The sequence below is a fragment of the Haemorhous mexicanus genome, chromosome 7 (assembly GCF_027477595.1).
Source record: "Haemorhous mexicanus isolate bHaeMex1 chromosome 7, bHaeMex1.pri, whole genome shotgun sequence".
NCBI classification, from domain to species: Eukaryota; Metazoa; Chordata; class Aves; order Passeriformes; family Fringillidae; genus Haemorhous; species Haemorhous mexicanus.
The window spans coordinates 35,459,321-35,486,858 of record NC_082347.1 but is presented as its reverse complement, the minus strand read 5'-3'; the positions used below and the strand labels follow the sequence as shown (position 1 = coordinate 35,486,858).

The 27,538-nt window shown below is 36.9% G+C and overlaps 1 protein-coding gene across 2 annotated transcripts in view; it reads right to left on the bottom strand.

The window, feature by feature from the left end:
* Positions 1 to 27,538, bottom strand: part of ATRNL1 (attractin like 1) — a 432,570-nt gene that overhangs the window by 102,154 nt on the left and 302,878 nt on the right. For both annotated transcript variants that reach the window (XM_059852017.1, XM_059852018.1), the window contains exon 27: positions 15,250 to 15,357. In XM_059852017.1, the coding sequence (XP_059708000.1) occupies positions 15,250 to 15,357 (108 nt within the window). The remainder of the gene's footprint in view (positions 1 to 15,249; positions 15,358 to 27,538) is intronic.

Sequence of the window (27,538 nt, the reverse complement as noted above, 5' to 3'; positions counted from 1 at the left end):
TGTCTCTGTATGTTAGTGCAGCTCCTGCAATGGGCAGGGTTTGGATTAAGTCACAGCTTTTACCCACTCCATTGATCACCATTTCCCAGCTTTCCACCCTTTTACTTAGGGTGGGTAAATGGAAACATTTTTATTTACCCAATACTCCCAGTTTTAGATATTGGGACAATTTAAATTCTGGTATTAATCAGCTACATCCTATTGAACCTCAGACCACTGTAACATGGAAAAGAAAGATCTGGATCTCCATGCAATGTGGGAAGCCTCATTCCCTTTCCACAGATCATTTCCAAGGCCACCATATCACAGGGTCAGTGATGCATGCTAGGCTTTATAAGCAGCAAAGGACTTTTAGATACTTGAGAACAATTGTTTTATTTTTAGGCTTCTTAAAAAGACAAAGCTAGCACTGTTTGAGTCACTGTGGAAATGACCAGAGGGGAACCAAACTGCCTTTCTTTAATTCCCATGAGTATTCCATTAGTTCTTATAAAAATAGATATATAAAAATATATATAATATTGACTGTTCACTAAAGCCATCAATTTTCAAAAGTTTTCTCTGTCTTAAAACTTACTTTAGAATGATCATTTTAATATTATATTCTGTGACAGAAGAGCTTATGTAAGAGTGTAACATAAGAGTTCATTTGGCCCTACGTCTCCCATAATGGGCACTTTATGAAATATGAACTTCCTTATCTGTGATATATTATCTTTTCCTTGAAATATGGCTAATTACTGTCATTCATTAGAGATGAGACATTTGAGTATCATTTCTTGTGTCACATTGACTTCAAGTTGCTTATGATTTCATTAAACTAGTGACAGGGAATTTCTGAATACAAATTTTAAAAGATTAACTATGTACCCCATAGTCATTCATGCACTGTCTTAACTGACACTTCCAGCTAAGGAACAGGGTACCAATACCAACACTTAATAACTTCAGTGTCACATTCTTTGTAGATTAAAATATCTCTAGAAGCAGATCAGTATCTGCATTAGGAACATCACGTCATAGACAGAGGACAGTTTGCAGGTTCAAGTATTTTTATATAAACTGTGGATTCACTTTCCAAGATAGCCACTCCTCCAATTTCAAAAGCTGTTTTATATCACATACTCAAGGGTTTTCTCCCAAAAACCAGATACAATCACACAAGTAATTCTGTTTGTAAATTCGGTCATAGTGCTACCAACTATAAAATTGTTTGTTCTGAATTTTACTCCAAAGGACAGGACTGCAATGTGAACATGCTTGAAAGATTAGAACATGCATTACATTATTTACAACTATAAGTTAACATACCACAAACATTGTCATTGAACATGGTTTATTTGTTGGAAGAGTGGAAACGAAAAGATGCTGATTACAAGGATACTGCTAAACTAGAGCTCAGACTCCATAACCACATCTGCTGTGAAAGCAAATAAAGCATATTCTCATCACACTGACTCTTCTGTTTACATGCTTTGTAATCTAACATGCTTAGGAGAAAGGTATTTGGGATGATTCACTCTACAACACCTGGGAGCTCACAATTCCATCACCTCTCTTGGAAAACCAGAGCCATTACTAAGATACATGCACACATCTGAATAATATAATCTGTATCAATTGTATTTGTTAGCACACCTGTTGACCTAAAATACACAGCCTAGACTCTCACAGACTGAACTGCATCAATTAATCACTGAAAGAAGATGATGTCTTTATGATGGAATTGAGATATTTTAATTAGTCAAATGAATGCACCTATTCCAAAAAGAAGGTACCATTTATATATATAAAATTTTATCACAATTAAGAAGAGGGGTCAGGGTATTTCAGAGAAGATAGTAGCAAAGAAATAGTAGGATGCCCTTAAAAGAGATGATTTTTAACACTGGGCTCTTTTAAAATGCAGCTTTCAAACACAAATACGAAAACTAAATTGACATAATACCAAGAAAAAGAAGAAAAAAAGAAAAACCAAACAAAGAAAATCAGGTGTAGGAAAAAATTCTTATTTACTCTTTGAAACAGGCACCTGAATTCTACTTCCTCTTTAGTGTCTTCTTTGAAGAACTAAAAGAGCATTACCAATTTGTACAGTATAGAACGCAGCTTTAGTATAGTCCCCCTTATCTTTAAATTGAACTCCAGCCAAGGCATCTTGCTTAAAAAAAAAAAAAAAAAAGAAAAAAAAAAAAGAAGAAACTTTTCTTCCCTACCCATATTGGGAATCGTCAATTATTTTTCCACACACAAAGTTCTGCAAATTTCTTGTTTATTGGGCTCTCAGCTTCAGTAAACTTTTCTGGACTGGTATCATTTTGAACTGTGCCTAATTTGCCAAAAGCTTGTGAAACCAAAAAAACATTAAAAAACCCCACCCCAAACTTATCTCACCATACAAATAACTCATAACTCCCAACTGCATTTTTTAACTGCACATGCACTGCCAACACTTAAACACGTTTTTAAAAAAACACTGTAGAGGTGTAAAAAACCACTGTAAAGGTACACATTGCAACTACTAAGATATAAAGGCCAGGAAAAAATGAAAGGAATTTAGGGCCTGGCATAAGAGAAAAACTTGGGAAATATTTCTTACCAGTATCAGCAGAAAAACAGACACTGAGCACTCTTACATGGTGCTACTGAAGGAAGTTCCTTTATAGCAGTTCTTTGATTAAATTAACATCAAAACTTCTCCAGCTCTTGCAAGAACTTTACAGCCAACTTTTTTCCACATACACAAAAGAACCTGAAATCCTGAGCAGCCAAGATTTTGGTTTTTGCTCATGTTTTACATCTGGTTGAGTTAGTAGAGAAATGAGCTGGGGAATCACTTAAATTGGATAAATACAAGTCCCCAGGAACAGCAGGGATACTGGGAACTGGGCAATGTCACTGAGAAGATGCTGCCATCTTTGACTGGTAAGAAGAAAGACTATGAAGGAAATCCCCCCAAAAGCCCTGTCCCGGCATGTGAAGGACAAGAATTTGGCAAGGAATAGCCAGCATGGATTTGTGAAAGACAAAGTTTGCCCCACCAACCTGGTAAATTTTGGTAATGGTGTGACAGACTCAGAGAAAGACAAGGCTGGATGGTGTTAACTTTGACTTCAGCAAAACTCAAAAAAAATCTTCCATTGTATCTTTGCAAACAAAACAGTGAGATAGAAGTGGCCTAAGCATTAGAAGAAAAGCCTGGCAGTAAGTGATTTGTCCAGTCCTAAAAGGAGAAACCTAAGTTGGGGTCTTTTGCTGACTCTGGTAATTCCATCCTTTTCTAACAAGGATAAAAAAATAGGCAGTAGAAGGAAATTTCAAGAAGGGAGACTCTGGTGAGATATTAGTAAAGGCTTGCTAAACATTTGAACAGGACTCAGTGAGTTTGCAGAATCAGCTTCCTTAATATTCCTTGATATTCATAACACTATGAAACAATTGCCCTAAACAATCTCACCATAGGGGACTTAACTCTGTCAAGGGTTTGGCTCCTCCCCAGTCTCTTTGACTGATGTCTGACTACAGAAGGTTCCTTCCAACCTAAATCATCTATGATTCTATTGTGCATGATGAATGCTATTTTCTAAAAATTAGATTTACTGCCTAATTCAAATTCAGTAAGTGAAAATATTGAATTTCAGCTTAACATGAGCTCTCCTAACAAGGATCAGTTCCCTGGTCCTATTAATGTGAAGTCTCTAAAACAGCTGATGAGAAGATGATCTCTAGTGCCATAAATTCACAGCTAACAAATAGCTGCATTTGTCTGTTAGAGGTGCTCACCTTGTAACAAACTCACTGATCATGATGTTAGAACAGAGTGGTGCTCAGAGAAGATCTGCCTGCTAGAGAAAAGCTGGTTAGTTGAAGATGGACAGACAGGTGAGCAGGGGGAAGCATGTGGAAGACCCTACAATTACACAGATGTACCATGCAATGATCAATTATAACCCATTGTAGAGAAGAGCTTTTGAATTTCTCCTTCAGTCCCAGCTCTCATTAACCACTTCTGTATAATGCTTTCTCCTTAAGCACTTCTGAATAATGCTTTCTGACTTTCCCAGCTGATTTAAAATTGTTGCCCCTTGTAATGAGTTGATTGCGCTACATTCACCTCTTAATGGCAGTTCAGTTCTGTGATACACTTGGACATTTTAAATCCTTTGAAAAACTGTCTGAAACAGAGTAATAGAGCACACCTCAGCAGCAGGGGCTATTACAGAGATTGCTGCAAAAACATCAGCTCTACCCTTTGCTTTCTGTGCTGGCTTTCTAAAGAATGTAAATTCAAGGTTTTAGACCTTATCCTCAAGATACTCAGTGGCTAAGATGGCATATCTAAAACATGCCTAAAGTCTGTAATCAAACCTTTAACTATTTTTTTTTTCCTCATCTTGCACAGTAGAACTTTTTGGAACAAAGCCAATTTCAAGTATTACAAGATATATAAGTTTTTTGGATTAGATCAATAATGTTACTGAAATATTAGCTAGTTGGCAGACTTTCACAAACTCCCCTATCCTTTATCTCAAATCCTAGACAAGTTTCTCTGACTTTGCCCTCTCACATAAATTCAAGCCCAAAGGTATGTGTAAAAAAAAAAAAAAAAAAAAAAAGCCAAGCCCAAAGCATGACATCACACACTAAATATACTGGATTTCTGTCATTTCCAGCTGTGGATGCCAATGGCTGTGTGTACTGCATGTGCACCTATACAGTCTGAGAATTCCTTTCAGTTCTCTTAATTTCTTTTCACCTTGTGCTACTACATTTTCACAGAATTAAAAGTCACTAATGAGACAGACATCTGGGTTAGTTTATTTAAATGCTACTTTAGCTATTTATTTTTCAAAGTAGTTGCAAACTGGCTATAAACTGTTGCTAGATCAAAATATGCTGCACATTGCTGCCATTTCAATGAATATTGTTCCTGAAAGTGTCCTAATAGAATAAAAAGAGATGCTCTAACTATTCTGGAGAAAAAAAAAAAATCAAATAGATCAAATCTTGTAGATGCTTTTCTACTATTTAATTTTAGCAGGAAATGGGAAAACTAAAACAAATTTTCAATTTAAAAGAGTATATTTCTGCAATTGCTCTGTATTTAACCATACACACAAATCCACTATTCCTCAATAAACCACCAGAGTAAGTAGAGTATTTCACTACTTTCCTTCTAATGGTACACTGGAAGATCTATCTTGTGCTGCATTAGGACCAGGTGCAACTCTACCTTGACTTCAACGAGTGATGGGAGAAAGGAATTCAAATTACATTCATGATCAATGCCTGAAGGTACACAGAAGAGTACATGACAGTTGGCTTTGGAGATTATCTTTTATGTTTGTCTGACTTAATTTATAAGGAAGTGGTAATATTTATATATATTTATATAAATATAAATTTTATATCTATATATATATTCAAAATTTCCTTCATGAAAAATAAACGACCAAGAAAGACACCATTTACAGCATCCATATGCCCAGTGGGAAATGATCTCATTGGATCTCACTGCCAAAGTCATGTCAGTGACTCTTGGTGTATTTAGTGGTGATCTTAAAGATCCTCCTGCATTTGTGTGCTTGGTGTTGCAAAACTGATCATATTTGTGAATCATTGGATAATGCTCTTTTCTGCACATAAAATGACATTTAAACATGTTATATTTTTTATAGAAGGTTATATTTTATTCTGATTCCTACAACTTGAAATCTTTCTCAATATAAAGTAAATTGCTTACCTACTTTTCCAACAGCCCAGTGACTTTTCCTTTAATAACCAATAAGTTGTTTGTAGAAAAGAATAACTATTTATTAACTGCAGCTGGTTCAATATTTGTACATCATTTTTAAAGGCCTAAACAGTTGAGACAAGAAGGTGACAGCAAGTACCTCTATAAACTTTCTAGTCTCTTACTGAAAGCTGGATAATAAAGATAAGAAAAAGGTCATTTTGCCAAGGATATAGTACAAGGAACAGCACTCAGAAAGGCAAAATTCTACTTTAAATTAAAAATCTAGTAAGATTAATATATACCAAAGATGAAAAAAGGGAAAATTTTATTTCTTATGTATCTGTTAAAAACTTTACTGCTTCACACTAATGAACAATAATGTTTTACAGTCTTTGTTATAGGAAGCTCTAAGAGATTTGTTATATCTGGAAGTGATCACATATCACAAATACTGCTGATTTTTTGAAGGAAATAGCCCTGATAAAAACTCACTGTTCTTCCCAATTTCACTGCAGTCTAACAGCCTTTTTAACTTTTACTTTACTGCAGTTTAGTTTAGTTTATTGCCGGGTCCATTCAGAATCTTTTGATTTTCAGAAGAAATGGTCCAAGGAGAAGGTTCCTTCAGTACCATTAAAGAATCCTATCACTGGGCTGTAAATCTTGATTGAAACCACTCATTTTTCAAATTCCAATATTTTGCTGTTTTTCCTGTTATGAAAAGATAATTCTTCTGATTATTACTGAAATTAACACTTTATACAACCTTTCTACCTCTGTTTTGCTAAAGCCAGTGAATGGAATCCAAACCCTATAACTCCTAAACCAGTCTTGTGGTTTATTTGAAAATTTGAGTTACTCACACCTAAGTGATCCAGTCTGTCTGTAAGCACTGACACCTTCCTGAACAATCACTGGACAATCAGAAACTGCCTCTCACAATATGCAGGGGGAGAAAATGAGATGACTTTTCTACAGCACAGGCAGGACATGGAGCAGTTAGAGTGGATCCAGGGGAGGGCCACCAAAATTACCAGAGAGAAGGAACACCTCTCCTGAGGTGAGGAAAGGCTGTGAGAGTTGTGGTTGTTCAGTCTGGAGAAGAGCAGTCTCTGGGGACAGAGCTGATAAGGGAGCTGATAAGAAACATGGGGACAAACTTTTTACTAGGGCACATTGTGACAGCAGAACAGAGGGGGCTCATAGCCCACCTAAAACCAAACAAGCTTCAACCTTTTTGTTGAAATTGAGCCATCCTGCAACCAGAAATTGAAGAATGATGATGTCCAATGCACAGCAGACAGAAGCAAGTAGTAAAGTGCTGCTGGGTTGAATAGTCATGGGAAACACATTGGATGTGTTGGATGGCACATGGGATGGCTCTCTGAAGTTTGGGTGAGCTTTGAGTCATCCAGAGCAGGGGCCTTCTATGCAAATAATTCATATTTAGGCACAAATCCAGTTTGACAGATGGTACAGAACTATAGAACTTCAGTGAAAACTGGCATAACTAAATGGATTGTCTGACATACAGGTTGCCCAAGTTTTGTGAAGAAAAGCCCAGGCAGTGCTCTTGTCTTGTGTCTGCTGCAGTTTCAGTGGCATTGTTGGAAGGTAGAGCTGAATCTTGAGTAGAGAGCTGGAAACAAGCATGAAGGTAAAGCCTCTGAATAAGAGCTAAGGACTACAAGTTCCTGAACATCAAAGAGCACCCTCTAGTACCCAGTTCTACCTGGAAACATGGGAAATGGCTGATGAAAGGCTATGGTTACTGTACCTATTTCTTCTCCTCTCTCCTTTTAAAGACAGAAATGTCCTACTTTAAAGATAAGAAATAGCTTCTGATCTAAAACCAAAAGAGGTACTTAGAATATACTCATAACTACAAAGAGCAGCCAGTCTGAGAATTCTGTACAAATCAGGTGTACAGAAAGGTCCAGTAAACAGAGAAATATTCCCATCTATGTGCTTTTTTAGTTATTCTGATAGCATAACTCTTTCCATGCTTTGGTATGTTCAGTTTAAATAATTCTGGAAGTATCTCATTCTCATGGATTTCATATCCAAAGGCAAGATTTCCATGACCAAGCCTTGTTCAAGGAGAATCCTAAGGGTACTTAAAAATAGAAGTATATAAAATTGCTTTGCACTTCCTGAATTTTGTACCTGTCTACTTTATGAAATAATATGTTGCAAAAACTGAATTTTTTAAAAGGTAGAGTGTCATTATTCATAACATTTACAGAAACATAGAAACATTTCTGCTTTAAAACAATCAGAACAATTACTTTGATACTCTGGATTTGCAATTATGCATAATACATCAATTTAAGAGTTCTATTCACAGCATGCCAATACCACTGAAACACCTACACTCTGCTTGTAAGCCAAAATTCCTCTAATTGAGCATGAAATTTATTTGCAATTTTGTTTAACACAAATAATATATTTTTATCCAAACAATTTCTGTAGTCATCTGATTATGTAGTACGTGTGCCAAATACATTTTGTGAAGTGGAAAGATACATTTTTATCAAAAAACCTACACAAAATCAGGTTCTCAGAACTAAATGTGAATTTACAGATTCTACAGTTTATGAGGTAATAAGCAAAGGCTTTACTCTCCTGTTAGGATGAAATATTAGGAAATCAACCTCCACCTAGACAAACCTCCTCTACATCATGTCTAAGGTTTTCTCACAACACCTGTGCACCCATGAGGACAGAAATAAAGAAGCAGAGAAAAGAACATATGAATTTAGAAAGTTTTTTTTGCACATTTAGAGACTGGATACACTTTAGAACTGATACAGAATTTTTAAAAACTTGAAGTTAAGGACTCAAGCAAAACATCAACAGGTTTTGAGGTGTTAGTGTATATTTTAGGAATAAACACACGCACACAAATATGGCCTGTATGAAAAAAAAATGTGGCTTACTTCAGGCAGCATTTCTCAGGTTATTTTTAGCTTTCCCATATGCCAGAGAAGAAAAATGCTACTCAGAAGTTTTAAAATATTGCTAATGCAATTCTGTGCCACAAATCGAACATCTATACCTTTTCCATTGATTTAGTATACACAACACACACAAAAATTACAGCTCTGACCAGTATGCATGAGCAGCTAGGTGAGGTATTTGTCCTGAATCTTAGGCTCAGAACACTCACAGGTTTCTAGACATACATTTTAGGTGAAGCAATAAAAATTTTACACAATGTAGGTATTTAACTGGGCAGAGCAAACCTGTTGTGTGTAACCTCCACTGCCTGAGGAGCAAAATAGTGTGAAATCTAAACATCTTTTTTCATGAAAAATTTCATATAAGGAAGGAGGTGGTACAAACCAAACAATGCTGCTTTGGGGTAAATGCTTTTCTCTAGTGGAAGAACCACCAGATGTGAATTTTGATGATATAACATCCCTTGCACATAATATCAAAAAAACCACACACAAAGTGAAGCAATAATTTACAAAGAAGGAAAAATGCTGGAAAGTGACATAAAGTGACTCAATAGCTCAGGAGAAAGTTTTCTGGATGAACAGCACTGAGGGAGGGGGCAGAGAAGGCAGTGAGCCATCAAGGTCAAAGTGTAGCACAAAATAATGGAGTTCTTGAGGTAGTGGACAGCAAATTTAACATGATCTTTGAGCAATATAGAAAAGCAGAAAATGTAATCCAATACAAATTCTCCTCTTCAGTGTCAGGAATTACATCTGACTACGTTTCTCTGAGACCTAGTAGTCTAGAATGCATGGATTTTGAAAGACTATAAAAATGGTACTTGTCAAGACAAAAAAAAAAAAAAAAAAAAATTACATCATCAGAACAGACTTCAAGGAGAATATTGAAGCTATTCCAAATAGGATGGAGATCATGTTTGGCAGACCTACAGTCAGGGAGAGGCTGGGGTCAGAGATGACTTAACAGTTTCTGATCTTGAGAGAAAATGGAGGCTGTAAGTCAATGAATAAAACAGCAAAAGTGAAAAGAAGGGTCATAAATATTCAGTAACAGAAAACTAACACTGCAGTGAAGGTAATTAAGGTGTTCAAACAACAGAAATGGAACATTTTCAGAGAGTCTGAAGAGGGAAGAGCTAGGGAGCAATCAGAATAACAATAAAGACAGAGCTGAAAGGAGGTATCTAATGCAGCTATGGTACATGGGACCTCAGAAATATTTGTCCATCCTTCTCTAAAAAGCTCCCAATAAAAGAAATTCCATCACCTCCCCAGGCAATTGCTTTCAGTGATTGAGCTTTATTATGAGAAGCTTTTCCTGATACCTTCTTAACCCTTCCCTACTACAATTTAAGTCCATTACACCTCTGCCACCTGCAGCACACCAAGGAAGATTTTGCCCTCCTGATTGCTGTTTCCCTTTTGCATATCTGCAAGTTATTACCTGGACTCCTTTAAATAGCCTACCCCATTTTCCTTGACTTTTCATTGTAGTTATAATTTCTAGGTCTCTGATTGCTCACATTGTTCTCATCTAGATTCTCCCTCCTCTGGTCCCCCTTGAGCTATAGAGAGCAGCTCAAGGCTATGACATGACTTTCCAGTAGGCAAGAAGGGAAGCTATAACAGCCTTTGATAGCTCCCGTTGCCAAATACATGTTGCCTTTATGGTCACTGGAAACAAGGTGACCATTTGAGGGAAAATTTCACCATTACCTAAAATAAATTATTAATTTTTTGCAAGGGCAGTGAAACTGTCCTCTGACACTGAGACTAATATTAGGAACTGAGCATATCAAGAGGAAGGCTGATGCTCTGTACCAAGGAGTTGGGAAGAGCCTGTTCCTTGGCTTTAGACATTATGTCATCAACACAATGCAGGGGCAATGCTGATGAAGCATGCAACTAGGTGAATTTTATTCAAAATAAGGTAGGCTGCATTTTCAAAAATTAATCACTGATTTAGTCAAATTATAGAAGAAAACTAACCCACCTTAGCTAGATTTATTTGTAAATCAAGCAAAAAAGTCACTTTATTGGCAAGAGAAGCCAGCAACACAACTTTATCAATTAATATATACTACAATTACGTAAAATTCCACAACTCTCTACTGCAGGATTTCAATGTGTTTTGATAAGTCACTCTACTTTCCAGCAGCCATTCTTTGTATAAAATGACAGCTGCTTGTGTCAGTGCACACCTTCCAATTATTTACTCAAATAAATGACAAATAATGGCCAATATTTGCTGCACACTTATTAAAAGGGCCTAAAATTCAAAAACTTATTTAATGCATCATGAATATTACTCACTAGAAAACATTATTTGCAAAAAAAAAAAAACAGATTTTATTAGAAAGTCGAAATTTTTGACATTATTCTACCTTGTCAGAAGCAGAGGATGGTCTAATGTCTGTGACAACTCTAGGGAAAATGCAGTAATTAAATGGCAAAATGACTGAAAGATCTACTGTGTGCTTTTCTACAGAAATAATTATGAAAAAGAAATCCAAGTAATACCACAAATATATCAAATGGATGATCATCACAGCAGTAAATCTGCACTTGGTCCTTCTGCAGGCAATAACATGCCTGTCTTTACTCCAGCAGATGCAGCACAGTAAGATGCTGCTGTTCAGTCTTAGCATGACCAGACATGAAATGTTTGTTTACAGCTGTGTCTACCTTGTCTTACCTAAAGAAATGATCTGTCCCCATTTCCAAAAGAAAAATAGCCAGAAATTAGGCAAAGAGGGGGAAAAAATTGTTTTACTTCTCAATGAATACATAGATTAACTGAAATGACTGTCAGCAGCACAGTAGAAGAAACTCGTCAAAAGTGATTTACATTTTAGGGAAAAAAAAAATTGGCTAAAGGAGGTTTAGAATATGAAGATAGCCTAAATTATTTAGCTTTTGGTATATACTGGGAAGTAAAAAACAACCAAGTCTGGAAATGGCTCAGAAGTCTGGAAAAAAGAAATGAAAGGAATAAAAAACATTGTAACACTGAGGGCACTGAGTGCCAAGAAGCTCAGCAATGAACATCTATTGATCTATGATGCTACTCTGATTTTTTTTTATGATTGTGGTACTGAAAAAAATTATGGTGGTATCACAAAACAGCTAATATTCTCAAACTCTCTGGACAGGGTGCTTTTGCTGTTTTCTGGCTCTGCTCTGAACAGCCTGTGCTATGTGCTACTGCTGGCAAGGGGCCCTTGGGAATTCTCTCTCCTTTTCCCTTCCCCTGGCTCACCAGTGACTTCACCAGAGCTGCACTGGACTGTTCCCCTCTTGGGATCCAGAGGGTCACTGCCTTCCAGACTTCCCTTCCCTCTCCACCACAGCAGCTTTAGATTGCTCTTGTTCTCCCCAGGAGGGAGTGAGGGGTGTCCTGCCTCCAGCTTCACTGTCCTTGTAAAGGCTCACCCAGACCTCATCACCTCCAAGCAGTGCAATGGAAATCATTACAGAAGGAGATGAAGATGCAGATCAGGACTGCATGGATTCAATATCATAAATATCATGGCACAACAGGAGTGAGTGTTGCTTGGTATATTTAGAATTGGGGTAACAACCCAATTAACATCCTATCATATCATCAGGAAGGCAGTGGTTGGTGTGATTCAGGAAAGAAGAAGGGCAAGGGAAAAATTAAGTTTTTGTGTTAAGTTTAAACTGACAATAAAACATTTAAGAGTTGTTATAAAGCCAACATGAGAGAATAGAAAACAAGATGAGACTTTTTCATGTAAAAGGTGGCCTGAGGAATAAAAGCTGATAAATAATGTTGTTTAAATGGGTAAGAACAAAAGCTATTGCCAATGCCTAAAAACCCACTCAGACAGGGAAGAGGAGGAAAATGATACAGATTAAAGTTTTTTGAAGGAGTTAATATGGAGACTCCAAAACTGAGGCTCAACTCTCCTCTGTAGTGTTTTCAAGATTTGATTTTAATCTGTTGCAAATTGCTGCTAACCGAAAATAGACCCAAATATTATCAGTTGTATTTTAAGTATCTAAACTGGGCAACTATTTTAAGTACAGTATTTATACTGTTGGGGTTTTTTTATCTTTTCTGAACCCTGGGTAAAAACTGCCTTACTATTGCAAACTAAACCTCTCCAGTGAAACAGCTACTATGGATATTTACAAATAAATGTAAAATACAACTGTTAACCAAACAGTATGCTGGCATTACCATGTGCAGTCATGTGAATACTACCATATACCAGAGCATCAGCATCAATGCAGAGCTCCAGTTGTACAAAACCACCAGCACCATGTGAGGCAGGTGACCTTAATGAACAGCAGCTGAATGGGAGACTTGCAGCAATGTCTGGAAGAGTTCAGTGACATTACCCAGTGCCCAAAGGGCCCACAGATCAATGTGGTGTCACTGGAAGTGTCAGAGTTATTCCAACGTCAATAGAAGTGTAACAACAATGTCCAAAGTATCAGCGAGTAACACACGATGCCAATAAAAGTGTGAGGAGAGGGAATGCAATGCACCATCATCAAAACTGCAACCCCTGGTATATCAGTGCAAGATCTCTGCAATGCCAGCAGAACATTTTGAAGTTATCATATATTCTCATTTTTTCACAAAAGATCTTTAGCTTTCAGCCACAGAAAGGGCCAATGGGCGTCAGATATGACAAAATTTTTAATGTAGTTTAATGGTTCTAAATTAATACAATAAAATTAAGTTTACAGGTATTTCATACTATTCTGCTCTTGAGCATTGTATCCTGGAAATGTGCGACCTGGATTGCCCTCAGTCCAAAAGAGCAGAATATGAAGAACAGAATAGCAACTAAAACTTTTAGTGTCCTTTCACAAAAAAGCTTAATATAGCCCCTTTATTTTTACAGAATATATACCAGAGGACAAACAATACTGGAATCACATTCATTTAATCCTCAGCACAATACTGTTTTTAGATATAGATCAGTATAACTCCAAGGAAATTATGAATGGACTTCATTCTGTGTATAACTATGCATTAATTAAGAAAAAAACACTACGGATACTGAATTCTAAACAATTACTAGAAAATGCTTGGCTAAGAAAAAAAAAGGCAATAAAAACTGTAAAATATAATTAAAATATTTTAGGATCTATCTCTTTTAGTGCTAAATAAAAAACACAAGAAAGAAAATGTAGCAATTAAGTTGTGATGTTTACTTCTAAAGTTTAATTAAATAATCAGTATGTAAAAAATTAGAGTATGGATGCCTCATCATCCATTCACTGCCTCCATTTGAAAAGAAAACAGAAGAAAATCTTCTTAGACACCAGTGCAGAGACAATGAAATCACACTGCAAAATTTAACTTTTAACTGCAGTGTAACGTGTCCTCAGCTGGGGAGCTGGAGAAGTCTTCTTTTCCAAGATAAGAGACAGAAATAAGGTGGTTTTGGTAAAGAATGTGAGGGGTTTAGTATTAAGGCAGAAAATAACACAGCTTCTTAAAAAAGATGTGCCATTTTTATTCACCACCTATTCCAAATATTTAAATTGTGACAGTAAGAATAATTGGGATGACTTCCTGTTCAACAGCAGGACAGAGCGCCTCACTTTGATAAGTACTCAACAGCTGAATCTTTTCCTTTCTGCTATGCTTTTGTTTTTCACATCACTCATTCTCCATGAACCTTGGAGCTTTGGCAGCTTGTACTTAACCTTCCACTGAGATTGGTTATTGAGGAAAGTAAGAGAAGCTTTGAATTTAAGAAGAATTGGCAGCAATGAAGAGTACAATCTTGAAAGATTTCAGAGCTAGCACACCTTGTTCCCAGGCCCCACCATAAATAGGCTGAAGTAATAACTATAAACACAATATTGTAAATAAAGTTAAAGGAGTAGAGAAGTAGAAGATCATCTTCCAAAATCTGAACCTAGATTAGATATTCATTATTATCCACACATGGTAATTTTCCCTCTATTTTCAGGTGAAACTTCTAGAATCCATTTCATGCATTATTACACCATTCCAACATTATATTGCTTTACATATTACTATTTCTTTTCCAATGAACTGCAATTGCAATAAAAGAATGCAGTAATGCAGCCATCTCCTACAAACAGGACCATGCAGCACAGTCTGTATGCTTTAAACCTCTGTGCATGAAACAACACTGAATTTTTACTCTAAGGTGCTTTAGTTAGGTTGCTTGTTGTACTCTCTGTTAATTAAGATAGATGTTAACTAGATGGCACTGTGTACTTGAAGGACTGAGCATGACATTTGCTGCTGACTCCTGCCCAAGTCCTGCATTCCTTCAGCTCACATCCATCACAACAGGACTGCCAGGTGAGCTGCCTGTCACCCCAGCCCAGGCTAATGGATTCTCCAGTGGTTTTAGGTACAGCTTATGTCATGAGATTAAAACTCTGTGCCTTGGAAATGACAAAACACACATAGCTGAGGCTTGTCAGCTCCAGGTAATCAGATGCTGCTTGGTTTCAGAAGCAGATGCAGATGAGACTGGCAATATAAATATGCAAATCACAATGGTCCCTTGTCAGCACCACTGTTCCTACCTCTAATGGCCCTCGTAGAAAGTCTGTTTGCTCAGCTCCTACTTCCAGTGCTACATCGACAGAAGCAAAGGGGCGGCTGGCCATCTGCTGTCGCTCCCGCATAAGTTGCTGATGAGGAAAAAATGATGTTTTAACAAAACATTAAAAAATGCACCAGATATCAGTCTGCCCTACTATACCTCCCATTAAAACATAAGAATGCAAACAGCATGCACACAGCCACTTCTGTGATACCAGAGTGAGAAAGTTATACCAAATCATAATCATCACCATCTATATTTACTCGAGAAACAAGCACAGAAGGTTATGATGCCTACAAACGGCCTTTTAGCTTGAACTCTGACAAACTTTCCAAATGAAAGCTTCCCTAACTGACTGTTCTCTAAATAACTGCTATTTGTGTAAGTTACAAACAGATATAGGAAATGGTTGGTAAAAATAGTTGAAGTCTAATTCCACTGATAATGCATGCATTAGAACACCTGCCAAAAACAAGTCCACTTGGCCTTCAAATTTTCATATTTCACAACTAAGCCAGATGGAGTTAATAGTGTCAGGACTCAATTTTATGCAGGATCTTTTCTGGTGTTACTTTCATATGAAGAATAATGTGCCAGGATTGGGAACTCTGCACCAGTATATTAGAATACACTCAGCCCACAGAGCTTGTATAATCCCTTCCAATCATACCAGTGTGCACAGAAGTCCCAAGCAAAACCACAAAGTTAACTCATATTTCTTCCTCAGTCTGTAATTATAATGCTTATTAAACCACAATGAATAAAAATGATGACCAGCAGTAGATATTACAGATCTTACTTCACTGGTTCAGTGCAACTAATGAAAGCATTATTAAATATTTAAGGTGAATGAGTTGTGCAATTCGAGTGGTGTGTTCCTTCAGCTGAACAGGATGTCACAGAATCTTGAAGAGACAAAATGCTCGCAAAAATGATTTATTAGAAAAGATCTGTTTCATTTTCTTAGCGTTTTTCTCCCTGTTATCTCTGGAAAGCTTAAAACATTAGAAAGTGGTGCCTGAATGTAAATGACACCAGCACTGTGACATACTGCCAATAAAAGCCTTTGAAATAATAAAAGGTATGCAAGCAAACATTTGCTGGCAGCTTACTAATAAATAAACACTGTTGATTTAAGATCAGTTACAAAGCAACAAACTCATTTTGTAGAGCTTCTGATGCATTTTGCCTCAACTTGCATTTTAAGATTGTCTATAGAAATTTAAAGACGCACTTGTAACGTTAAAATCAGAGCAGAACCTCTCAGTGCACAGCCAGCACATTCCCAAGGCCTGGATTTTATAGCCAAGCAGAGTTTGTCAGCAAGGACCTGCACAAATGGCTCCCAGTATATCACACCAAGAGGGCAATCAATATGTCTGTGGGCAAAACTGCATGTTTTATACTGAGAATAAATAAAAACCAAGTATGAATATCTAGATGGTTAAGAATTATGGTTTTAACCCTTTACTTCAACATGAAACTGCTGGTCTCTGTCTAGAATTTACACCAGCATTGATTTGCATCAATACAATTTACTAGTAGATTTTACAGCTAGAAAAACTACTGTGACCCTCCAGTCCTACCAACAACTTAAGAAAGGCCACAAAAACTTAAAGTATAAAATAATGAGTCACTACATTCTAAAATTACTATATGCACCTCCTTTTCCTCTTAAAATAGCAAAAATTGAAGAAAACAGTGTAATTAGAACAGTCCTGCCACATGGAACTCATTACAGTATTCTAAGTCTGCAGAGCTATTGGCAAGCGCTTACTTTTTAATGGGAAACCAAACACTGTTTTAAACAAATAGAATTGCTTGGGGAAAACACTTAAACAAGCAGAACAACCTATGTTCCAAATGCACATACTACTATTTAAAAGATCTATTTAATGCAGATTAAAAAGAAATGTATATTTGATATGTTCTCTGGTTTTAAGGCCAGTAGGTTACTCCCCCTCTACTCCTGGTCAGGCATTCAGCAGAACCTTTTCATTCACAAGACAGTCACAGTCATTTTGCTAGTCTGCCATTTGAAAAGAGAGCTACAAAGATTCTTAATTAGCTCTGTAAACAAGAATGAAAACTTGAAAATGTTTGGTTGCCCATAAAGCGCTGCTGATTTTGGCAGCTGAGCGCTTGCACATCAAAGTGTTTTACTCAAAACACTGCTGCTTTCCTTCATCATTTTAAAGATCTCTGCAAGGTGCAGGACAGAAAAAAACAAGATGCAATGATGAGAAATACAGGAAAATATTATGATATTTAAAATCAGTTTTGTGGCTGGAAAAGGTCACAGACTCCCACCATTGGCAACGGTCCCTGCACCAATATTGGGACAAAGTTCTAGAGCTTCCAGTTATGGGGACTTCGTACCTCACCCACAGGGCAAGGAACATGGAAAATCTTTGAAAAGACATTTCATGAGATGAGTGAAAAAGCTCTTCCTTACCCTCTCAGCAAAGAGATAAAAAACCAAACAAAATCCCTCCACAGATTTCATCACAACTGAGGCAGAATAAACAGGGGATAGTGGAAAGTGAAACTACAATGCTGTTACCTTTATACACTCAATTACAAAAAATATACTGAATTTTAAAATTTACAGAACAAATCCCCAAAACCACACTTCTGCAATAATTGGGGACATTCACTTGGAGACATCACATAAACAGATAGTATTTACATGTAATATTTGAATATTTTATCACAAATTTGATCTTTAGCATTTGGAATGCAGGCACATCTCTAAATATTCACTTTAAAGTATGGGAAATTAAAAATATTATTTTCTCAGTACAGGGCTGAGAAATTCAATGAGCATTTATTTGACTTAGTAGACAACCAACTTCAAGTTCTACCATAATTTTAAATCTCATTAGTACAAGATTATTGACAAGATTAAGTTTTTTAGGCATCTCTATTATTTTGCAGCAATTCCAAGGTATTAATTTATATCCTATTGAAGAGTTTTTCATATAAAGCATAGAATTATAGGTGGCTTCAGTGAAGAACAGTAAGATGCTAGGACACTATAAATTAGGTCAATTTCTCACTCAACACCCATATTTTATTTTATTCTTCTAAACCCAACCATTTTGGCATAATTATTTCCCTATCATGGGAATATGCATTTCACCTGATTCTGCATGAACATGCAGACATCTTAGCCTGTAGATTATGAGAATTTTGAGTTTTGGTGTCCTAGTGAAATAATGATTTTGAAATGGGACCTGCTTTCCCATCTAGAATTTTATCTCAAGAAAGCAGTTGCCTGAGAATATAATTCAATTTTATAATCAAAAAAATTTCTGTGGGGGATACCCCTCCTCTGATCAATGCAGTTTGGAGTAAATTAAATGTTCCATGGCATCTTGTATGCACTATAATAAGGAAATTTATTCCTTGCACAGTTCTTATTTAAGTAGAAATGTGTTGATATTTTTTGCTCTTCGTTGATAACACCTTTCAAAATATTTTAATGCCTATATTGTATTCATGTACAATAAAACACTCAATGCCAAATAGATATTACAGTGAGCTAACATTAACAAAACACAATATTTCATCAAACTCAGGCTGACATGCTTCAAGTCTTGTATTTTAGGAAAGGTTACCATTTTGCTCCTTTTTTGTTTCTTTTTTTCTTTAAGACTTGCCCTCTCATGTGGAATTGGATACTGCTCTTCTGACTAGCACTATGCTTTTCTATGCTGTTCACCTTCCAGCATAACTGCCCTGGAAAAGCCCTAATTGGAAGAAATCTAATAAAGTGCATGAGTTGTTAGGAACTAGGAGAGGTGTGCTTTCTCTTTGTTATACAGTAGCAGACATTCTACAGAGACTGAGATTAGGAGAGCTGAAAAGAATGAGGCCATTTTACTTCCATAACAGGATGAACAGAGCAATCCTTTCAAAGATCTTTCTGTTGCTGTTGGGCACCTCTAACGAGCTCCTGTAGCCCATGGGCAACCAAAGGTACCCAGAGTGTGCCATAAAGGGTGAACTGACCAGTGTGCATGCCCAGGATCACGGGGCAGCTGCACTCTGGGGTAGGACTAGGAGGGAGCAAACACCAGAGAAAATGTTCAGGAGACTTCTGACTGCCAAACAGAGCTGGGAAGTCTCAGTACACTGTTCCAGAAATAAGGGTATGGCAGGTGGAAAAGTGTCTATTATTTTAACTGCAACAACTGCCTAGGTTTTCTAGTTTTAGTTCCTTCACATCTTAGATGGGTTTGGTTTTCTTCCTAGATGACACCACTATCAAAGTGGTACCTGGACATGTATGACTTTGTCAAGGTGAGTATTGAAAACCAGGAAAATGGTAATTCTGCAACTCTCTGCAAATTGCTGTCTAGCTCAGTGCTGCACAACCCTCCTAGTGACAAGGATTTTTCAAATGTCTAATTTGAAATTCCTGTTCTGCTTATTCATCCTGCAGCTCTGACTTGTCTGCAGTTACAACTTGGTCACCTCCTTTGCTGCTTCTGTACTGTCAGCTGCTGATGTGAGTAACATCCAAAGGCTACAACAGAAGCATTAACAATGCCATGCATTAAATCTGAGTTTTATAGGAAAAATATTTGCAAGGAGAAAAAAATGTCAAAACCTCACAGAGAGTTGCACTGATGAATTTCTGATCACACTGCATTTGACAAGCTCCAAGGCTTAAAAAAAATGAAGGCTGTATGTAAATCAACAGCCCTGCAAAACCAGAGCCTCTCTAAACAATGCAATTCACCCATTCATTGAATATTCTTGAAGATTCTTACTGCCACATGCAATCAGCAGAAGTTACATGGACTTACACACATCTGCGTGGATCACTGATATTTTAGTTAGAAACACAATTTAATTCTCTTCCTAATTCTTAAGTCCCCTTTTTCAAACTGAATTATATGTAGTGATATTTTAATGAAGCCCTGATTATTCACTTTAATTTGCACAAGACAAAGCTTGCCTTCTCTGTAAATTTTCTCATTGTAACTCTTGGTGTTGAAAATCTCTTCAGATTAAATTGGCTATTTATATGGCTGCAAAGGACAGCAATTTCTCATTTACATGTTGAATAAACTATTTGACTTGGTTAATTTCCAAATCAGCTGCTTTCACTGGAAAGGCAGATCACAGTCATTAAACCTTTTTGTTGGATTTTAGGTGAAATAAGCTCACTATTCCATGACTGCATGAGGTACAGTGATTTCAAGAGATGGATAAAAGCTGGCATAGGAAACCAAGCAGCAGGAATAGCCATGGTTCTGACAGAATCTGACAATCTGAATTTGGTCATTGCCTCCATCATGAACTTCCTAAACAATCACTTCCCTCTGCCTCATTTCCCACCGTGCTAAGTGGAAAGTTCCCTGACACAAGAGTGCATTCAGGTAGGCAATGAGATATTACAATGATGGACACAGTATAACGTGCTATTTGCACTGCAAAATAGAGTCTGTGGAAACTTCCTGAGATACCAGGGCCTATTCCATATCACTTTCTTGTAAAATTGCCTGAAGAAAAGGTGCTCTCAGGCGTGAGCAAAGATCTGTCATGGGAAAAAAAATGAGAGGAGTTATACTTTTTGTCCTAGCTTTATACTGAATAAAATGAAGGGCTATTTAAACTAGACATAGTCCAGCAAACAACAGCTAAGACATACTTAAAATACAGTGTACACATCCCCAAAAAATAACAGTTCCAAAAGGTCAAGTTTTTATGTATCCCTTTTGGAAACCAAATACCAGTCGTCTGCAATTTCCCTTGAACAAATCAAAAATGAGAAAAAAAGATGAGCCCTGAAAAGGTCATTTTTTTTGCTAGATCCAAGGAACAGATATTTAATGTATTGCACATTAGCAAGCAAAGAGCAAAATGTGAATCTGCTGCGACTTCAGCTTTTGGAACTTTGTGATACTGGAATAGAATTCCCATCTCTAGAACACTGAAAGGGGCACCCTGGGTGGGTGATGCTCATTTGCCAGCAATTTATGGGGGATCATGTTACAACAAGGCTGCGTTTGATCCTTCATATTTTTCCCCCTAAAGAATATTTTGGCATGGGGAGATTTTTTGGGTGCTAAGAATCAATAATGAACTCAAAATTCAATTCCCTGCTTTAAAATTTAAGAAGTGCTAAACAAGACCTAATCCTACTATCGCTTTCACTTGGATCACAGTGAATCCATGTTGCACATTTACACAGATCTGTAATCATGAACATTTTAAAGGTTCCTAAAGATGAACTTAAGTCTTTCTGTAGGTTTTGCTAATCCCAGAATCGTGCTCTTATTCCAAATCGAGGGGGTTTAAAAAAATCCTTTCAGCAAACTGTTGAATATTTTGCAGTTAGCTATCACAGACATTTTCAGTTGACAGAAAATTTCTAAAAATACTTGTTCTGCAAAGTAATTCTGTGCACATAGAAGAGACAGGTCAACTAATTGTAGATGTTGAAATGTTTCCACAGAAAACATTCTGTATTTGCCTAAGGACGGTTGTTTATAAGTGAATATATTAAAATATGTCTTCAAATTATTTCAGAATATGAAAGAGTCAAGTATTGTATGGTGCAAACTACCCCTTGGAACTCTCATTTACAATGGTGCCACATAAATAATGCTTTTAAAATGTTTTCTAAAGAACTACTTAAAAATGTAACTACCATTTCTATGAGTGAAATAGCCACAGTGTGAAACTTCCTCAAAATAACAAAATCTCAGCCTTTCCTATCAAGGTTGTTAAGCCTTTTGACATGAGGCACCATGAATATTAGCCATCATTATCATAACTGTTAAAAAATAGCTTTAGTTCTTATCTTAAACAACAGATGACAAGCTGGCAATTTGCAGCTCTTCCTAAAGTAATTCAAATTGCTTTAAAGATAGCAAACATGCTCTGATGAAGGAAACTGGGTTTAAGTGGTGCCCCATGAGATCACTTGGTCCCACCCCTATGCCTTGGTCCTACACAAGGGCAGTGTGATCATGATTCTTCTGGCAGATTATGTTTTTTAAAAAGGCCACAGTGGTTCCACAGTTCCTCCAGAAGTCCAGAATACTTAAATCTCCATGCTGAAATTTAAGCCAATTGTTTCTTGTACTGTCTGCAGTGGAGACCATTCTCTGTCTACAAGTGAGGAGAAATCTCCCCCAAAACTCTTGTGTTCTTTACAGGAGTTCTTTATAAATCTGAAGTTTCCCTTCGACCTTCTCAACTGTAAACAAACGTGGGTATGTAAATATCATCTCACCACTCCTGCTCCCTTCAGTCTCTTAAATCTACACCAGAACCAAATTCCAGCAGAAGCCCACCTGACACACCTTTCCCTTACAATGAACAACTTGTATCCAACAACTTCTAGAACACACTTTGACATTCACTTCCTATTTGTCTAAAAGGTCTGGTAATCTGTTGTATCAAGAAATTGGGTTTGGCTTGACACAACTTGTGCTTGAAAAAAAAAAAAAAACACATTAAATGCCTCACTTCTTCATTTTTTTTTCTACATTCCTACAGATCATGAAAAATTGTTTATCCCAATACTTCCCTAAGAATTCATGATAAATTGCTTGGTGTCCAGTTGCCCAGCCCTTCCTTTGCCCTCTTCTTTTCTTAGATGGGAATTATCTCTGATCATACTTGAAATCTTGGAACCCTGACAGGATCTGGAATCTCATATGTGCTTAGCTAATTCTCTACATATTCTAAAATAAATGTAACCAGGTTTTGATTTCTGAAAATATTTAGCAAGCATTCTCCTGCATATTTTTCTACATTATTGCTTGATATTGTACCCCATTGTCACTGTAGGTACTTAAGAACCTTTTTAAAGAGGCTCTAACTAAAGAACTTTTTAAAAGAGACCATTCCCTAGCACAGAGAAAGTCAGAAAAAAAAGCAGTGTGCATACTATTTCTTTAAAGAGAAGCTAAAGTGCAGGACATTGCAAACAATGTCAATGCATTTTTTAACCTACATAACAGAAAAAGGGTAGACACTGGATTTGTTTCTTCTGTGAAGTGATGTGAAAAGTTGCAGTCCAAATTATAATGACTGAATTGGAGCTAGGCCAATTTATAAAAAGCTGAAGTGTCTAAAATGTACCTGGATGCCAGGCCCTGTAGTCACTTGAGGTGATCAAATACTCAGATTTTCTTTCCAGATGACATTGAATTCAAGGCTTATATTTATTTTTATTCATAGTTTAATGAAATTGTAACACATGCAAAGTTAAAAAAGAATAAAAAATAATAATCCTGAGTAGGAAGACCTGGCTGTATTCCAACAAAGGTGAAGTTTGTCTTTATCATTACCTCTAATTCTTTAAAACCATCTATTATTTGAGATTACTGGTACACTGATTAAGTGACAATGTAAATTAAACTTTTTAGGTGCAGCACCAATAATAATCATAGAACTATCCTAAAGAGATCCTTTAGAAGCTCCTTAAAGCATAAATGATATCACCATTAAGGAAGTTAAACTGGTGATGTACCATGACTGACTGATGCCTTTAAATGCTTTCAAGCTTTAATCTTTAGACTATTTAGCTGAATAACCATCATTGACCCTGCCTTGAAGAGGGGACCAAGAAGAGCTACCTTGACCAGTGTTCCTGCCTGTGTCAGGATGGAAATGCTCTGACTCACATAAATCCCCAGTGTGAGGAGCTGAATGGTCAAGCTGCAGTACCTGGTGCTACTGTCTTGGGGAAGTAAAACCTTCTATAAAAGCCTTGCAAATTTTGACCCTGAGTTACAAGGTTGTTAAATCACTTTTCATTAAAAATGAGCCTCATTTTAATCTCAACCACTGCATCCAGTAGAAGTTTTAATACCCAGTATTTTTCACATCAGCCATTCAATCAAATCATTAGTAAAGACATAGTTTTAAGTTACAGCCAAGACCAGAAAAGAGTCTGGTCACTCCAAGTGTGCAGAAAATCCTTATAATGAATCCCACCCACCTGGCATTTTCAGCAAGAAGGGGTTTGAAACTAGGATGCCCATCTGAAATCTGGGTGCTTGCCAAAGAAATATTTCAGACTTCACAGATTTGCTCACCAGACGTGGTACCTTCGGGTCAGCAAGAATTTGGCACACACTGCTGGGGGGGATGGCTGTGGGCAGAGCCAGCTCTCCTGTATGTTGTGCAGGGGACAAGAGCCTGTGAAACTGCTGCAGTTCTGCTCTTGGATCAGAGTAATAATGTGAATCAAAGCAGCACTCCTTTGTTCATGTTGCTTCTGTTCAAAACTGATTTAGCAGATCTGAGATGCTACACTTCTAAAGGGGGCTGCTCAAGAATACTTGAACAGTAAAACTTGATGGAAAAGCTTTCCACTCCTGCTAGAGAACTAAGAAATCAAGGCCACTGAGCATCCCTTACCTTTGAAACAAACCAGGGAACCAAGACAGTTCGCTCTGAGTTCAAATATCTTGAACAGGAAAGTACAAAAATCAAGAAACTGCTAACAGCAGAAAGTCTGAAATGTGTAACATTTCTATGGAGAATTATTTTAAGACTTGAGTTGCTACCTAGAAAGCTAAAGGGACAAGAACCTGCCTAATCTCCTAAAATATTTCAGCTGTATCAGAATTTCAGAAATAGAGGTTTTTCAGGCATTAACTACACCAAAAAGTTTAAAATTCAGTTCTGAAATAAGAAGCACAACACTAATTCCAAGAGACTAACTTGGCAATACCTGTAGCAGCAGAAGTCAGGTTGCTATTCTATTAATATAAATAATTTTGTGCACAAACCAGCTGCAAACAAGGAAATCTGACTTTCCCAGTACTGCTCCTACAAGGGATTGCACCAGGCTGTGTGTGTGCATGCTGTACAGATTAGAAAGAAATACTGTGAAGAAGTTAATCCCTCACTGCTGCTACACTGAGACTTTCAATATAAAAGTGACAGAGTGTAAATCAAAGCACCCCGGCATTTTGAGCTCCAGTCAGAATGTTTCAAGAGAGAGAAGTGGGACGATTTAGAGTTCATCAATTATATCACATCAAATTAGCCTCTATCACAGGCTTGGCTCGACAGCTTTCATCTATTTTAATTTACAACAGAGAGGACAGCCAAGTACAGGATTGTGGCAATGACACAGAGGGAAGCACAGCTCTTCTGTGTCACAGGAATGGAAGGCTTGTCTGAACAGCCACTTCAGCTGGGTCAAACACTCCAACCACATTTAGTTTCTTTCCTTTGCTTTGATCCAACAACCCTCATTGAAGGAAGCAATGTACTCAACATATTTTTAGCAGTTCTGCAGTCACTGTCCTACAGACTGTTCTGTATACATCCACCTTACACCCTTAAATCCTTAAAATAGATGAGTAGACTTGTGGAATGCTATTGTAACTGTATGTGGTTAGGACAGAGGCTAGCTACCTTAAAGGAAAATCACTATCAGTAAATTGTTAGAATTTGCCTTCCAACTGACAGACTTTAAATTTGAATTTGCCATGGTTATTTGAAGACACTGACAACGCAATAACTTAAATCACAGTGAAGCACAGGAAAGCACTGAAGGACCTTGCACAGATGTAACATCACAGAACATTTTATATTAAGAATTCATCCCTTTGCTATGGATATGATCACAAGCACTGTGCATCATTTAAATTGTGGTTTAGAGGCTTAGATTCAAACAGAAAATAGGTCTTGTGTTAGCACTGCATACTGGGGATTTGCACAACAAGGATGAAAAATCAGCTTTACTGTTTCTACCCACAGTAAAACCTAAGAAAGAAACAAAAGGAACAAGAAGACACTTTTCCACATAGCATTCAGTTTCTCTCTTCTCCTTTCTTTTTTTAACACAAGAAAATGAAGGAGTTTTAAATGCATATATTGCAATGATTAGTTCACCAGAATGTGCAGGGACTTCCAAAAGTATATTTCTACACAGCCCCTGTCCACATTGGAATTATGTGCACATTGCTTTTACCTGCTTTTCTCTAATATGGCCCATTTCCAAATTAAATACTGCAAGCTTTAGGCAAGTCAAGGTCATCTTTCCCATTCCTTTACTTCCTCCCCAAGCTTGACTTTACTGGTAGGATTTTAAGTAGTGAACTACTAATAGGACTACTACTAATAGGATTTTTATGGCAGTCTTAAAGGGTTTTTTAAATAATTGTATCAGATTAAAATGCCTAGGGACAAATAAATTATCAGAATTTCTTACTGCTACTTTTTAGAAACTCTCATATGATATTAGGAGTGATTAGTTGGAGTGAGAACTTAAGAGACAATATTATCTTTTACCTGGAATCTTAATTGGCTCCTTTTTATATGCAGTTTTGTACAGTTTGTATAAAGAGTAAAAAAATACAACAAAATATATTCATGATGTTCCTCTGACAAAATTGAAAACATCAGACATTTTTATATTGTGCAACACTAAGTCACTTTCTGCACAGGAATCCTTTACCTGCATTAGAGAGAGCCCTAAATTTCTCAACAATGTGGACTTGTTTTCTGCTATTGTTTCCAGCTGGATTGGTTGAAAATGTCAGGGAACCTGCAATGTGTTAGTAGTTTTTTTCACATGGGCATCTGCTAAATGCTTTCAAATCTACACCACCATAATATGTGAGACAGGTGGAATTTCATTAAGTGAAATTTATTTACCAAGAAAAAAAAAAGCCTATAACATCCTTAATAGTGAGACAAAAGGAAACAAAGATATTATTTATGAGTTAAAGGTGCCACACATCTCAATGATTTTCCTCAGCAGACTTAAAAAGAGCATGACAATGATGATTTGGCTAATTAATTTTCCCTACTTCTTTGGAATGGAGGGAAGTATTCTAAAATGTAATGCTCAAACCCTTCAACATGAGTTTTGATTTTCTTTCTTGGGGTTGTGGTGTTTGGTTGATTATTAACAGGGAAAAAGATATTTCTTGATTATGTGAACTTTGTTATTTAAAATAGATCTGTTTTAACCAACAAACATGAATTCACAAATTTATATTCTCTCTCCCATTTAACTGAGGACCAGCAAACCTTCTCTATTTTCATCTGGGTAAGGATCCCACTCAATATTAGCTCTAGCACAGGTTCAAAATGCCAAATGACAGCAGGGAAGCCTGGGACACTGCAGAGGAGGCTGCTCCTTTCTGTGAAACAAAGATCAGGCTGCTGTCAGTGAAGGTGAGCTGAAAGACCACAAAGGTGTGAAGTACAAGAGCAGTGCTGGGATGTGATGACCTAAAGGATTCTCTGATCCTTCCCTGCAAAGCAGAAATGATGTG